This window comes from Brienomyrus brachyistius, unplaced genomic scaffold, assembly GCF_023856365.1.
Source record: "Brienomyrus brachyistius isolate T26 unplaced genomic scaffold, BBRACH_0.4 scaffold68, whole genome shotgun sequence".
In the NCBI taxonomy this organism is placed as follows: Eukaryota; Metazoa; Chordata; class Actinopteri; order Osteoglossiformes; family Mormyridae; genus Brienomyrus; species Brienomyrus brachyistius.
The window spans coordinates 179937-196141 of record NW_026042343.1 but is presented as its reverse complement, the minus strand read 5'-3'; the positions used below and the strand labels follow the sequence as shown (position 1 = coordinate 196141).

The following is a 16205-nucleotide window of genomic DNA, read 5'->3' as shown; positions in this document are numbered from 1 at the left end:
TAAACCTCAGTCCTGTATAAAGCAATCGAATGATGGGATTTCCTTCGATACCGTTATCAAAGAATAGAAATAGATATTTAGCTCCCTGAACCAAACATGACTCGCCAATTATTGCGTCTTATCAGGAGCAGCGGTGGTGGGTCAGGATGTGGGTCGATGCTGCTCAAACGCAAGCAATGGTTACTGGTGGGTTTACTGGTGTACATCCAGTGGCTGCTATTACAGGCTGACAAAAGACCCCGTCTGACGATGCTCTGACATAATACCCTCCCACAATCCCATTAAACTGACTCGCACATTAATAATCACATTAAACCAAGTCACAAACATGCAGCAATTCACGTTGCATAGGAAGCTTTTGAGGACATTGTCTGGATTCATATGTAAACTGATAAACCAAACGGTCATGTCCAACTGGCCGAATCATCCATAAAAACAATTTCCTTCACTACATCTACCGTTCTTTGGTGGTAGTTCTGTACATTACATGTTTAATAGCTTCATATTCCATTTTCTGTCTTGTCAATATGGGCATCTGGATGGCGAAGGCTTTTATCCAACTGTACTTCTGATAATCCTTAGCTCTTCCTCAGTACCACACTGAGTTCCTCTCAAGCTGCTGTTCCCATCTTCAAGCACTATACCGACATTTACTTTGTTGTGTCCATCACTATGGTTCTTGGTAAGTTATGAAAGTGGTTCACCACTGCCTTCTGCACAGATTCAGAGTGCCTTTGCCATTATTACAGTGTTATACATTATTACAGTGTTACACATTATTAGTGTTACACCACCAGTGTTACACATTATTACAGTGTTACACCACCAGTGTTACACATTATTACAGTGTTACAGATAAAAAGGTTTCATTAAACACCTCTGCTAAGACCTGACAGAAGTTAAAAATTCCAAGCAACACAATCATTAGCTTCCCTGATGCACACAAACCTCCTTCAACCCATACATGATTCCATAAGTAGGCACAGCCCCAGATGAATATCAGTTCAAACTTTTCACATGGGGAGAATTTGACTCTGTGATCCTTACAGCAAGTTGGGACTAATTGGAACATGTCATTAAAGGCACCAGGTAATGAGCCTGTCAGGAATATTTAAGGAAATGTACGTCACAGGAAATGAGTTCTTTATATCATCATTAGTGGAACAATTTCACTGCTGCCCACTATGTGTGTTGTAGTGCTAAAAATGAAAAATCAGAATATCACTATTTAAATTTACAAAAAATGTACATTTCACGCTGATAATGACCATTTGTAATCCTAAAAATCTTGACATATTCAGCAACTTACAATAAGCACGCAAATGAAAATGATATAAAACTATTTCAATGTTTAAATATTCTAAAATCTATAGATACATTAGATGCTTTGTTAAAGTCGAAGGAAATGTGTCTGTAAATATGGCAATGTTTGCGGTAATTATTATGTCACACAGGGACTAAGTGGAGACGGATCACGGCAATTAGTAAAAGGCAGATGTCTATGAGTCAGCTATGAGTTAATAATGAGTTATAGCTTAATGCCAAAGCTTTGAGATTCTGGCAGCATGACCCTGCCATCTGGCAACTGTACAAATCAATATGCCTGCCTCCAAATATAAATTCACTCTTGCTTTTGTCTGGGAAGCATAAAGTCAAACAAACAGACGGGCGATCAAACAGCAGAGCATAAAAAAAGTGTGGTGGACGCCATGTCTGTAAGGGTACAGCTGGCAGAATCACGGAGCCATACCGCGAATTCTCATTCAATCACTGCTCAAAGGGGAACATTCCTTATCTACCCATGTCATTTATTGCATTAATAAATGTTGTTCCTTGGAAAACAGGTGGTATGAATCAGTTTTTCTTAAAAAAAAGAAATATGTGGGTAAAATGTATAGAATCTAACAGCCCCCTCGCAAAATTACTTGGAGTTCTTTGCACTTTCCTTGAATGATCTTAATCGTTGCAGATAATTCCAAGACTTTCCCTGTTTAGAATGTCTTTCGATTGGTCAATAGCTGAAACATTTTTTTTAAGCTATTCTGAGAGGTGAAGAGGTGGTGGTAACTTTTCATAAGAATAATCTATGCATTTCTTTCTTTTTTATTAATAGGATATGGGATTGAGGCTTTTCATGGCTGTTTTCTGGTTGTGCACCTGAAAAATGGACTTTACATTGTGTCAGTATCTTTACTTTTGATATTGTTCAAGTCTTATGCTTAATATACTCCAATACCTGGACTTAACAAATAACGGTTTATGTACTGATTTCATTACGCAACATTTAACCCATGCATTTTGAGAGAAAGGCAAATGACCATTCTGTTGGGTCCACTATCAGTCACCATGTTGGGCATCACAATGAAAACTATATAGAAAAAGCATTTTCATAATATCTAAAGATTCAGTTTTATGATGGTGTTGAGGGAATCTGACAGGTTGACTGACCTGTTTTGCATTTATCCTAAATCGGGAGGTATCTAACAAGCTTTCCTCTGCTACTACTTTTGTCTTGAAATTGACAAAAAATTGTTGCTTTTCCAGTTAATGTTTTACTGGGGTCATGCCCAGTGTTTCGGTTTACTGGGGTCATAGCTATAATCCCCATATATATAACAATAAATCAACAACTGGTAACAATTAAACATTAACTCATTCATCTGACAACTGTTGAAAGCCAAAAATACTTATGAAATATTTGTTTTTTATTGCCATTTAGACATGGTAGGCATGAGTAAACATGTCATAAACTTCCGCTGTTTGAAATACCGAGATTTGGAATATGTAGGTGGGGTTTATGAATAGCAGACAGACTGCACCCTGTCTCAAACACAATCTTGGAGCCATTCTGAAACACATACAGGACTTCATAAGTAGGGTAAATACATGTGCTTGCAGGCACACATTGTGAGTCCTGTTTTCCATTTTCAGACCTTTATCAGGGGTAATCAGTCAGGTGCAAGAACCTACTTAAGCAGACTTGTCACACTGTTTCAGATTTTGGAAGGGGGAAGTACTTTTGGTCACACAAGGTATGTTTAGAACGTTTAAGTATATTATTTACTGAACGGTCCAGTAAGACGTAGCAATTTGCCAATACCCAGAAATTGGAATCAAATAAGCTGAAAAATTCTTGCCAAAATAAACTCTCAACAAATTTTCTCTACAGCTTTACATGAGTACAGGACCAAGCCTCTTCAAATCGGCCATAGCATACAAGTGATTGTGCCCTACGATGGGCTGACATCCCAACCAAGGCACCCCTAGGGCTTCCCGTGAAACTGCAACGGTAAGAGGTTAGATGAAGGCTGGAAAGGAAAGCTGAGCGGGCAGAACTACCAAAAGTACAAGTACAGCTCATTAAAAAAGTGAAAATATTTAATGATCTTTCCCCAGAGGCTGAAAAATCTACTTATACCTTTATTGCCTGTTTGGGTACATAGAATTACCTGAATGCAAGGCAGAAGGTTTTAGGTAACCTGAAGACAGGCAATTTTTGCATTCTGTTTCGGATGAACAAGTTGTATTTGCCGTTCAGAGACAACGTGGCAAATTACTTTTTAAACAGAAAACTCTATCAAGACAAGTTCAGTTAAATAGGATTCACAGCATGTGGTTTAATTTTGGATGAAAGTAATCAGAATCTTCTATTCTTCAATCTATTCAATTTGCAATGAACATCCATCCCAGTAATCATTCTTTGTATCAAACCACAATCTGTGAATGGGTTTTGTGAAGGGAGAGAAAACCTTTTTTAACTGCACACAAATCCAAAGTGAAACACCTGTTCCACAATTACAAAACATTTTGTTTCCTAATATCTACTTATTCCACACTAAAGGGCACACACAAAAAACTTTGCAGAGTTCCACATTTTATAGCAAGTTTCCCATAAAATTGTTACTGGCAATGCATGCATATATATATATATATATATATTTTTTTTAATTGGGGTTATGTCACTATGAAATTGGTTAGAATGTTGATGTATAGTATTGTTTCACAAACCAGTCTTCGGTTTGTGAAACACTGCCAGGGGGTTCCAAGAACTAGTTTGTGAAGCTCTGATATATGAACAACATGAGTGAAATTAAGTGCTGTAGGGAATGGCAGGAAATATAAAAAAAACTGCCCGAAAGGCAAACAAACCAATTTAAAGACTATTGCAAGAATGCCGAAAGGAGAAGTGGTGAGAGAGGGCTGTCAGTCAGTCAATCAGTAGCAGGAGCTGGGGCGGGTGAGGGATATGCAGGAAGTACTGAAGATTCTCCGGGCTTTGGGCCACTTTCGAACACTGAGGTCAGGATACCCGAAACAGCACTCAGAAGTCTTAGTTACGCCAATTCTCCACACCCAGCTCACAAATCTCGCATATGTTCCAAAATGGAGCAACAGGCAACAGTATTTTCAAGTACTAATTCAGCTCATCTGACAATGTACAAAAGCAAATGCTGCGTCAGATGTTTTCCCTTCAGCTGAACACCGATATCATCTGGGACTAATGCGGTACAGCACACTGTTAGACTTGATTAAGCTACTTCAGCTGAAACAAAGCATTTCAATTCAACATGTATGTACAGCAGAGACTTTGAATCAGTAGCCCACAGGCCAGGGACTCTTTTATAAGACCTGCAACATGTTTGTAATTCATTATTCATCTTCACCAGTTGCACCCCATCCATTGTGGATTCCCTCTCATCTCTTTTAGCTCAAAATTCAGCCCTGGCTTATTTTGCTTGAGCTCCTTTGCGTACCGCAAAATCAAAATATCCTACAACATATTCCAGCGTCCATTGGCCAAAATGAGGGTATAGAAACACAGGAGAAATTTTCCCATTTTTTTTTTAATTTTCACATAAATAGAGAAAGTATATAAAGGGTTGTAAATGACTCATGAGGTCACTTTCACAGCATAATGCGGGTCAGTGATTAGAAAGGGATCAAGCAGAGGCAGGACGAATGAATGTTGTGTGCAGGTTTACCGATTCAAACAACTGGATCCCTTTGGAGCAATTCAGTTTATATGCCAGCAATTGACTCTCGTTAGCATTTCATAAACAAGCAAGATGCCTTTTAAAAAGAGTTTACAAACTTAACTTGCTTCGGAACAACCAGAAAGACTTCGAAGAATAAAAAAAAAAAAAAAAAAAAAAAAAAAAAAAAACTTGACAGGCAAATACGAAGCTTTGCCATTGTAGCTTTCACAGCGCATTACGCAAGAACAGCTAAACGAAATTTTATCCTGCCATAAATCTACGAGCTTTAAAGCATCAATTCAGAAAACCTGGCTTTCACTCGTAAATCAACCCGAGTCGCACCAATAATAATAATAATAATCCAAAATACAGCCCTAGGGGACAAAGTTTTGGGTAACTTTGCCACATACCGATATTTGGTTTTTATTGATAAAAAAGTAAAATGAATAAAATCTTAAATCATTCTGCGTAGTCTAACACCCCCCCCCCCCATTTTTGGAGCTGGTGAATCAGGAATCAGGTAAAAACCAAAACCTCAGAATGCACCCCTCCCCAAGACTGCCACAGCTTCCATGATCAACTTCAGTAGTTTTTCAGGGTGGTGCTGCCCGCCCCCACACCCAGGTTAAGAATGTGGGGGGCAGGATTTCAGGAACAAAGGGGACGGGAACAATGTTCAGTCAGTGGAGAAGAGATCCCCGGCAGAAGGCAGAGGCGCCAGGCCCCCCGTCACGCTGGGCAGCAGGGAGAGGTCAGGCAGGCTCTGCAGGTGAGATTTCAGCTCCTTGCGCACCTGTGTCACACGGGCCAGCTTCTGCTTGTACTCCTGGAACATTGCCACAGTGACACCAAAGCTTCTTATTTCATGATCAAAGAACAGATTCTCCTGCCCATCCCCCCTCCCACTTCTTAGTGCAGATTCCCAGTGCTACGATGTCACGTCACACATATCATAACCTTTAAGCAAGATAAAGAACTTACTGGAAATAATTTCAAAGGGAAATGTATGTCTACAAAAGGCTATGAATACATGACTCAAAATTCAAACCTACGCCTGTCCAGTTCTGAATATACTGAATCAACTTACTGGGGCACATAAATGTGCCACCCAGTCAGTATTCTGGCTAGTTGAAAATTGAAAAGAAAATTTAGCTTATCCAGTCATGCCACTTGAAATTTAACTCGGGGACTGTTACAGCACAGACAGAAGCAGACTTGGAGAACAGAAGGGAATGGAGACCTCCAGTTTCTTTTCCCTCTCGACCAGGGCCTCCTTCTGGCTATGGATGTACTCGGTCAGCATGCGTGCCAACTGCCGCCGGTCCTCCAGCTCCGCGGCCAGGCGCCCATTGTACTCGGCCAAGAGCAGGCAGGCCTCATCCACCGTCCTGGACAGCTTGTCCGCAGCCTCCTTGTCTGAAAGCCAGCAAAGTTGAGGCCTTACAGCTCACGTCTTGCACACTGTGACAAGTCTGTAAACATCTGTACACGAGGCCGCAGCTGGGAGCAGGTGGGAGGTGGTTTAAATATTTAACAATTCACAGTTGCTTGCCAAAGCAGTTTTTTAAAACAGTGTTTGCGAAGGGATAGTTGACTGCTTAGCGATAAGAAAAAAAAAGAAAAAAGGTTTTTAACGGTCACAGTTGCTGTCATTGTGTGCTACATGGCATGGTGGAATGAGTCAACGCAGCCACTCGGTGCTCTTCCTTGTACTGCACTAATCGGTCGGCATCTAGTTTCACTGCATGTGTGCAATGACAATAAAGACATTCAATTATTTAAAATCAATCAGGTACTGACTGGCCTAACATGCTTCCACCCTGGTTGCAGTTAAACCAGCCCATAACCGAAAGGCTGTAGTAATTAATAAATCAAAATTACGCAGAACAGCGGGACCTCACCTGTGATCTTCTCCAGCAGCGAGACATCCTGGACCTCCTGTGGCAGCGAGGCAATCTTCTGGCGGACCGCGGCGTCACCAGAGGCTGCATTCTCTAGATCCTGCAGGGCTTTGACCAGCTCCTCTGTCTGCAAGAGGGAGAGCGAGCTGACTGATTTACCCCACGGTTATTGGTGCCAGACCCAGCTGAAGTCATCAAGCACAAGTGGCAGTATAGGGCACCCATCGTTAAATATAAAAGTAAACATCAAGACTGGGAAGACGAGACAGATTTATCTCCTGGCACTGGGAACCAGGGGAGGACCTAATTATGCCTGTCTGAAAAGGTCAAAGAGGGAAGAGAGAGAGAGAGAGAGAGAGAAAGCTACTTTGGATACATGTCACCTATACAATTAGATGAATAACAAACCATAAGGAATTAGTTTAAAATGTACACATTCAAATGAAGTTAATCTTTTCCCATGTCACAGTGCTAAAAATAATCTCATTTGTCAGGAGCCATTTCCATGTTACACTCCGGCTCGTTGGGAATCTGTCAGCCAGTGAGAGGTGACGCGCCTGACATCTGCTGGCGAACACACAAATGTGCACTTTCATGTTGTTTGACAATCTGAGTATTCATACCAGCAGGGGAGTTGAGGCATCGGAGTCCCGTGGAGAATAGTGTCCCCTGTAGTCATCATCTTCCTCCTCCTCCTCTTCCTCCTCCTGAATTTTCTGGTATGAACGTTTGGTGGCTTTTTTTTCCTCTGCATATAAAACCGTTTGACTGATTAACCACTTAAAGGAATTTAAAAACGGTTCTTCGCCGCCTATCAGCTCCTCGCAATACCAGTCCTTCTTAAAACATCACAGATGTGCTGAGATGGGTCTGATCTAGGGAGACACGTTGCCTACATATTTCTCTTATAATGAAAGTCATGGCAGATTGGGTGGCTGCTGCTGCTCTAAAGTTCCCTGCAGGCATCCATGTCACCAGTGCCGAGTTAACAGACAAAGACAAACTACATTCAAAGTCTGTCTCCCCACTGGGATTGAAGTTTTACATTTTTTCAGTGAAAATTACCCATCATAAAAACTGCCTTTAAAAACTCACAGGAAGGGCAGCTACAATGCTATTCTGGGTAAACATGTGGTTAGTCCAATTTACTTGCGGCTGAAAAAGCAAGTCAACAATTTGGATTTCCATAAAAAGTACATTCACACTGGGTAAATGTTTATTGGGCAAGAAATGACATCCACCCATTTCTGTGTAAAAGCACATTTCATCAGGCATAGGGTCTGACCACAAACTGTTTTAATGACAAGGGCTTAAAAAACTGCTAGGAAAACAGACCTAACAGTAGCCGGTCACCTTGACACAAGTACATGATGATACAAGCCATGAAATAATTCCTAATACCATAATCTGGTTAAAATCCACTAAACAGGAACATGGGCTTCTCCACAGTACAAGAATGCAGGATAACACATGCAAACATACTATAGCAATTTTCAGAGCAGTAACCATGAGACCGACATGGGACACAGGTTACACTGCAGCAGTCTCCGGCCTGCCAAGATACAGGCCCCAAATGCATACCTGTCTTATGTTTGGGGCTGTTGGAATCCTCAATGGCCAGTTTGAGCTGCTGAATGAAGTCTGCCCGGTATACACCACGCTCCTGCCAAATATTGAGCAGTCTTTCCATGTGCTTCTTGCACCCCTCATCCGCCTCTCTGCAGGAGAAAAAGTTCTCAGTTAAGAGGATGAAAGTATGAAAGACAGATTTTATTCGGTAAATGCTATTTCCTTATACTGTACAATCTACCAAATGGAATTACAATCCACAGACAAATTAGACTTATAAAGAAATACAATGAGACACTCAATTTAGGCCTTTTCTTCACACACATACGTCTTTAAAAAATAGTGCATTACATACTAAAATTCACACAGCATTGCATACGGCGCTTGTACAGTTTGAGACTATGTGAAACAGACAGACATGTTCCATAATATTCATCAGATATGGAAACCTTACAGATACAAACCCACTAGGTTTCAAGTAGTCCCAGAAAGCCAAAAGACGTTGTCTTAAAGTGCAGAGGGATGCTATCTGAACCAGCCTCTCACCTTTCCTTAAATCACAAGCTTGTAAAACTAAATCATCTCAGCGGGGGTTAAATCCAAGTGCCTCACCTCGCCACATGAGAGCAGGCATCAACGAGCACCGTCTCGTAGTCGCGAGCGAACTCGGGCCCTTTCCTTTTGCTGTTCTGGATCACGTCATTGGCGAGGTACAGGAAAGTCAGCTTGCGGCTGCTTTTGGCTGCAACATGACCGCAACAAATGCACAGTTTAACGAAAAGATGAAAATATAACCAGGAAGCAATCGCTTTAGCAACTATGACTGCACGTAACTATCTGATCACTGTCAAATCTTGCAGAGTCATGCATATAGCAGAATGTAAATAGGCAATTGATATCCCCACGATCCGTGACCGTGCAAATGCTAGTATATTAAGAAATTAATCGCTTCGTGACTGTTAGCACTACTTTACAATTGCATGACTTTAATGTCCATATTTGGCATACATGCAAGTACACACAATTACACCTTCAATGCAAACATATAGCCAATCACACTATACAGGTATACACGAGCGTTCCTGTTTCTTTAGTCCAGTTTATTGTTATTTCCCCAGTTTCTCCCTATTCTCCAGCCGACACTTACCCTTCTTTAACTCCCGGTGCCACACTCGGACGATGACCAGCGAGTGTTTTCGGTGGTGGATCAGCCAGAGAGACAGAGTCTGGACGCTGTGCTGCGAATTGCTGAGCTCGGACAGCTTTTTTTCCAGGGCCGTATCCGAAAAAGACGACATCGTCCGACTTTTTCCTTTAAATTATTTAAATCGCACAGTCGCCGGACGGCAGATACATAACGCTATACGTCCATGGAGACGAGACTACCCCGTTGCCAAGGCGAGTGGATCCTACCTGCTAGCTTGTTAGCCTAGCCTGCTAAACCGCGGGTGAATGGTAGCTAGCTAAAGCAAAGTTAGTATTTCGGTTTTCTGTATATATTTACAGACACGAAACGGTGCTGGTTACTGGAGCAAAACGCACACAGAACATTAAAACTGACTTTAAATACAAATGAAGGCTTATTAACTTATTACGCCACACTTAGCTACCTGTTACATTCACTAGCACTAGAGTAAGTTTAAAAGCTAACTAGACTACCTGCTAGTAGCACGCCGCACATATCGACTTAACGATAATGAGCTTATCATTTGTGTGTTTAATAAAGATTCGCATCTACTTTGTACCAACTTTTATAATAAAAACGCACAGACATTACTCCGAATGCAGGAGCTTAAACTTAAGTAACTGTCCGGAGAACGCCCCGTGGCTAACAGTCAAAGTCTGTAGCGTCGGCAAGCTAGCTTCAGCTAAACACCGTCACCGCCCAACAAGAAACACGCTTTACCTTAACCGAACTTAGTTTAATTACTCTAACTGTCCGATTACGCGCATGTTAGTTGCCTAACCAATGCCAACTTCTTTGAAGAAGCTAGCTAGCTAGCTAGCTAAGACTGGGGAGAAGGCCGTGTGACGTCACATCATGGGGTCGTAGAGCAAATGCATGAGCGTAACTTTCCCCCTTAGCAAAGCATTTGGACTTAATACAGCAATGCACTACAAAGGAGTTTTTAGTAACGTTGTACTAATTTACGTAATATTGGTGTGTGTGACAACTCTTTTGAGGCTTGGAGCAGAGGCTTCACAAAAACACAACCACTTTTTTATTGGGGGATTAACAGTGCTATTAACTACTTACGTGTAAAATGAGATGTGAATATTAATTAACTAATTAAGAGGTTGAATCCTATTCAGTTAGTTAAAAGATACAAAAGCTGGTGCGCTAAAGAGATGGCTGGGTTAGACAGGACACTCTTTGGGGGAGTATTTTTGCAATTGTCACCTGAGCCTCTCTGGGGTCCCGGGGGTCTGCATAGCGCTATATAAATAACATTGATTTGGAAGTAAATATAAGAACGATAAAATAGTGCTACTAAAAATAACAACAGCAACAATAGTAGACATATATTTGTATGAACACATAATGTGAGAAACCAAACAAAACAGCAAACATTTTAAGTAAAGTGGTATGTACAGGCTGGTGCTGTTCAATGAAAGGTGGAGTTTGTATGTGGTAAGATTTTCATGTTGTCAAGGGTGGCGCCCCATTCTGTGATACATTCTGTTCCTCATGTACATGTTGGTAATCTCACATTGATCATCATTCTGCATAATGGAATTCGACCGTTTTAAGTACAATCTAAAATTACCCCCATATGATGTTAAGGCTTTTTAAAATGGGATTTACCCAGGAATCTGCTGTCACGGCCATTTTAGCGAATTTAAAGGGATAGTAACGATGTTGTCGATTGCTGGTCTTTTTTGAGTTAATGTGTCAGACGTGTCTGACCGTGGTAACAGATAATGCAATGAAACATAATGAATGAAACCCTTCACAACATCGGGCATTTTCTTCGTGGGCCGATGGGTTTTTAGGCCGGCAAAATTCTTCATGATAAACCCCCATCGGCAAAATTTATCGAGGGTACGTATGTATGGCACGGTTCGCTATTTACTATTTAATACATGTAATTATATGGACATTTGGGGTACTTAACGAAGACTGCGCCTGAATGGCGCCTTAACAGCAAACACATTTATGGGAGACAAAAATCTGTGTAAGAATCGCCACAAGGTGTCGTACTCGAGGCAAAGAATGATGCTCGTTATACCTTTTTCGTCTGGCTGCGTTAAGTGGCGTTTTAGTATTCTGATTCCTCAGCTCACACCTCAAAATGCTTTTTAGCTGAGTTTCTCAAGGGTGGTACAATCATGAAACCGACACTATTATTAGAAGATTTCTTGCGCGCATATACCACGTCATCCTAGACAGATAACACTGACCGCTAAGTCTGCCAAAAATACAGCCATATACGACTGAATATATATCTGCAGATCTATATAGCTTCCTTCATCAAGCAAATTTATATTTTATATAGGAATCATTTTGCTACATCCATCTATCCATCCATCCATTGTTTTTCAATAGATATTTATCCAGTATAGGGTAACAATGAGTCTGGTGCAGCACCAGTTCCCCCCTGGATGGGGATTAACAGAACTCTTCTGTAAGTTGAAAAATTAACACACACACACACACGTATATATACATTGCCCAGCCAAAAAAAAGTCACCATTTGAATTTTTCGTTGGACCGCTTTTAGCTTTGATTATGGTGCACATTTTGTCATCCCTTTGTTTAAATAAGCTTATGTAAAACCTCACCCTTTATTTTCATCCAGATTTGCATTAATTTCTCACTGAGATCCTGTATTGACTAGTGAGTTGAACCACTCCATAAAGCCTCCTTCAGCACGTCCCAAAGACCTTCAATGAGGTTAAGGTCACAACTCTGTGGTGACCAAGTCATGTGTGAAAATGATTCCTCATGCTCCCTGAACCTCTCTTTGACAATTCGAACCCAATGAATCCTGGTATCCTTGTCCTGGAATATGCCCATGCCAACGAGGAAGAGAAACATCCATTGCTGATGGATGGAGGTGTAACCCGGCCATTCAGTAGATTCAGGTACTCAACTAACTTTACTTCATTGCTGCATAACTTTGCTGGGCTGTAATAAGGATCCAGTCATTGGCTCTTAAGTATTTGCTGATATAAATTCAAATGACGACTTTTATATATATATATATATATATATATATATATATATATATATAGTGATATTAAGGAGATATCTAAAATTTAATTTCTGAAACAAGGCTGGAAAAAGGTAATAGGAGAATCTGTTCTTTATAATCTTATTCTCTATTTTCAGAAGACATCCTGACATCCTGAGATGAAATTTCAGAACATTCAATTAAAAAGACTACAGAAGCCAACATCCTAAGGTGTCAACACACCACATTAATTTAACTTTTGGGGGTTTCGTAACAGAAGGGAAATGGGGAGAAGATGAAATCTGATATTCTGACTGTTTACATCATTTCCCTTTCCTGCAAGGAAGAGAAGGCAAGCAGGAATGTTTGGTAATATTGACCTGCTGGCAATTATTGTAATCTCCTTATGCTTAGCTACATTTTTACCCAGAGCTATACTAAGCTAAGTCAAATGATTCTTGAAATCCTTGAAAACTGTGGTATCAGTGAGCTTAGAGTGAAACAAAAGAAAATGATTGGTGAGGGGACAGTAATTTTTATGCTATCATAGGGCAGGATTGGCACTCCAGCCGCCGGAAAAAAAACTCTTACTGGTCTATTCAGTGGTCCGTTCGGTGCCGCCGCACAGCTGCACTCAGGTTCTCATCCCTGAGGTGGTTTGTCCTGTGGCAGGTGCGGCAATGTGCTGTAATCAGTGTGTGCTCCTTACCTCATAGGGCAAGGTCCTTCTCCGTGTCAGGAAAGGATACACCATTAACTAAACATTGCTAATGTTTGCCTGCCAAAGCTACATTAGATCTGGCTCCTACATGCCGTCTGCTCGTAAGCCCTCCACTCTGGAAATGAGTTGATGGTGTTCACCTAGACATTTGCTTAATGAACCCGAGACACTCAGAGCTGGCTGACACAGACCGTAATCTTCAATGACTCTCTTCTATCACGTTCCTTTTAGTTGGATTTTAGTTCGATGGGGTTGGAGCTGCGCAATGCATGTTTGCAGTGGTGTAATGCCCTGCAGCTCACGTGAGCTAACTCTGCTGCTGACGGCAGAGTTGTTATTTACAAGCCGCGGAAGCCTGGTAGGTGATAGTCAAGCTAACGTGCCACATATGAGAAGCCCACATTTTTATCTTTAGTCCAATGAGACAACAGTTGTTCAGCTGAGAACATACTACTGAACATGATGCAAAACAAAAAGGAGTATGTCCATCTATCAAAGACCGAGTTTGGTTTTAAATGGGTTTGAAGAACATGTAGTTAGATGGATCCCTGTCTTTGAATTGCCCATAGTGTGTGACTGTGGCACTGCCCTGTCTCCCCTGAGTTTCCCCTGCCTTGTGTCCAAAGCTTTGTAGATAGGTTCCAGGCTCACTTTGACCCTAGATCAGCGGTTATGGACGATGGGGAGGTGACATATCAATAACGACAGTTATTTGGAGTACTCTTAAATTAGGTCATAAATCATTTAAAATGTATATTGCTGTAATATGTATACATCGTGTATTATTATTTATCAGGTCTGCTACACTGACAGCAAAAGAAAATCATTGAACGGTGTGTTAGTAATGAATTAAAAATGTAACAGTTGAATAATACAGTTTGCAGACCATGGGCTGATGTAACAAGTGATACAAATCATTTAATTGTGGGTTAATTTTTAAATATATTTCGGCCTTATTCCATCTTAAGTTAAAAGTAACCCCAGCTTATTCTGAAATCTCTTGTCCCCCTCATATTATATGATTTGAATTATAATATAAATACAGATTTTAATGAGGTAAGAGTACAATTCGGATTAAAACTCCAAGGACAATGTTATGTATCCCAGTGGTGCTTCGTTTTGGACGACACTGCGGGTTTTTAAGGTTGATGTGACATCTTACAAGCACTTAATGAAAATAATTTGGTTCAATGGCACCTACAGAGACCTTGGCTTGTACAACAGAACACAGCCATTGTGGAATGGTAGTCATATAATGAAGGCCATTTGCAAATGAATGGTGAAGGCAGTGAAAATGACTTCCCTTCCAATCGCTTTCATTCCGTTTTTTCCTGACTCGAGGGTAACCACTGATTTACATCAGCAATTTGCATCTGTCAAAAATAAAATGTAATTTCTCTTTTGGAGAAAAAGTATTTTAATTAAGGTAAAAAGTAAACTGTGTTACAATCAGTATATGGGTAAATGAACCAAGACATATTTTTAAAAACCAATTTACTGTGTGTATATATATTGAAAATGACATTTAGTTTTGCCAAGAAGCAAAGTTAGCAAAAAAAAAAAAATTAAAATTTAGTTTATGAAGGCAAGCTAAATCACCGCTTTTGTTTAATTTACGATTAATTTAATGTACTGGAGGCATACATTTATGACCAACATTTTTTTTAGAAGTCGTTTAAAAATGTACAAGAGTATACATTGATTTCTTACAAAACATCAAGGCAAAGTGTGCAAATGATAAAAAAAGAACGGTTAGAACACTGAACGGCAGCAGCAATTTATGCCATTCATCTTAGCTGAGGACCAAGACAAAGTAAAACGGGAAAAAAAAAATCACATTACACACATCGAATGAGAGCTTCAACAATGAAATACATATTTCCCATCAGGCCTTAAAAAAAAACAAAGCAAAAAAGACAACCCCCCCAAAAAAAAACCCCCAGAAAATCAGCCTTTGCCACAGCGACTACAAAATGAAAAGGAAAAATCAGAAATCAGAGCTATACTAAAGCAGAACTAACGGCATCTATGGATGGGAAACCTTCTCATAAAGATTAAAAACATGCATTCCTTCGTCCTGCTGTATACTAAACACACAGCTGTGACCCTAAAGCACGCAGCTGTCAGTGCAGTCAGTGGGGGCACCATCCGAAAGCTTCTTCAGCTCCCTGTCCTCTTTCTGGTGGTCATGTGACAGCGGTTGCTGCCTGAGCTCCGAAGGGTGGCCTTCCTCCAGCTGCGTAACGTCCGGAGAGGTTTTCTCCGGTGTCACCTGCAGGTAGGCACGGACCCGGTGGTGCCGGGCCTTGCTGTCGCTGAAGTCGATGACCCGGCATTCGTACGTGCCCTCGTCCGCAGGCTTCACGCTGGACAGCCGGAGCTTGTGGGAGATGTTGCTTCCGGCCACCTTCACCACCTGACGTCCGAGGACAGGACAAGCGGTTATTAAGGACGAAATCAAACAATTAAGTCGCTCGTACAGTGGCTGTCAGTGCAAGAAATGCAAAACAAAAAGGTTCAGGAAGGGGCAAAAGGGAGAAGACAGACATTTTGCCAAGGTGAGGTCTTGAAGAGTGAAATAATGTCTGGTCTGAACTACATGACATTGGACTGGGCAGGAATGGGATCTTTATTGGTGTGTCCTCTACCCGTTAGTGCAAAGAAAATGGCCTTTAATCCGTAGGTATTGAAAGTGTCCCCGGAATCCCAAGACATACAGTGTATGGACAAAAGGTAGAAGTTGTACTTCTTCCACTAAGCACAGCTCATGAACTTTAAAGCATCTTACTTTGGAAGGGCTGCATGCTTTATGAGTCATGTGACTCAGTATTTCTAAAGCTAGAGGAAACCTCTCGGAAATAAA

The 16205-nt window shown here is 40.9% G+C and overlaps 2 protein-coding genes and 1 long non-coding RNA gene across 3 annotated transcripts in view; 1 reads left to right on the top strand and 2 right to left on the bottom strand.

Annotated features, from left to right (window-relative positions):
• Positions 1 to 4825: 4825 nt before the first annotated feature.
• Positions 4826 to 10466, bottom strand: LOC125725524 (regulation of nuclear pre-mRNA domain-containing protein 1B-like). The gene is made up of 7 exons (XM_049002496.1): positions 9594 to 10466; positions 9059 to 9188; positions 8459 to 8595; positions 7501 to 7625; positions 6878 to 7004; positions 6217 to 6392; positions 4826 to 5802 (listed from the first exon to the last, which is right to left on the bottom strand). Exons 1-7 carry the CDS (start codon positions 9742 to 9744, stop codon positions 5653 to 5655), a joined length of 996 nt encoding a protein of 331 aa, XP_048858453.1. The 5' UTR covers positions 9745 to 10466; the 3' UTR covers positions 4826 to 5652.
• A 204-nt stretch (positions 10467 to 10670) lies between these two features.
• Positions 10671 to 15265, top strand: LOC125725526 (uncharacterized). Its single transcript, XR_007387521.1, has 2 exons — positions 10671 to 12532; positions 12780 to 15265. It is a non-coding gene; the product is annotated as an uncharacterized LOC125725526 (long non-coding RNA).
• vstm2l (V-set and transmembrane domain containing 2 like) overlaps positions 14856 to 16205 on the bottom strand; it is a 33650-nt gene continuing 32300 nt past the window's right edge. Inside the window, exon 4 of the mRNA XM_049002497.1 lies at positions 14856 to 15758. Coding sequence (XP_048858454.1) covers positions 15450 to 15758 — 309 coding nt within the window. The 3' untranslated portion in view covers positions 14856 to 15449. The remainder of the gene's footprint in view (positions 15759 to 16205) is intronic.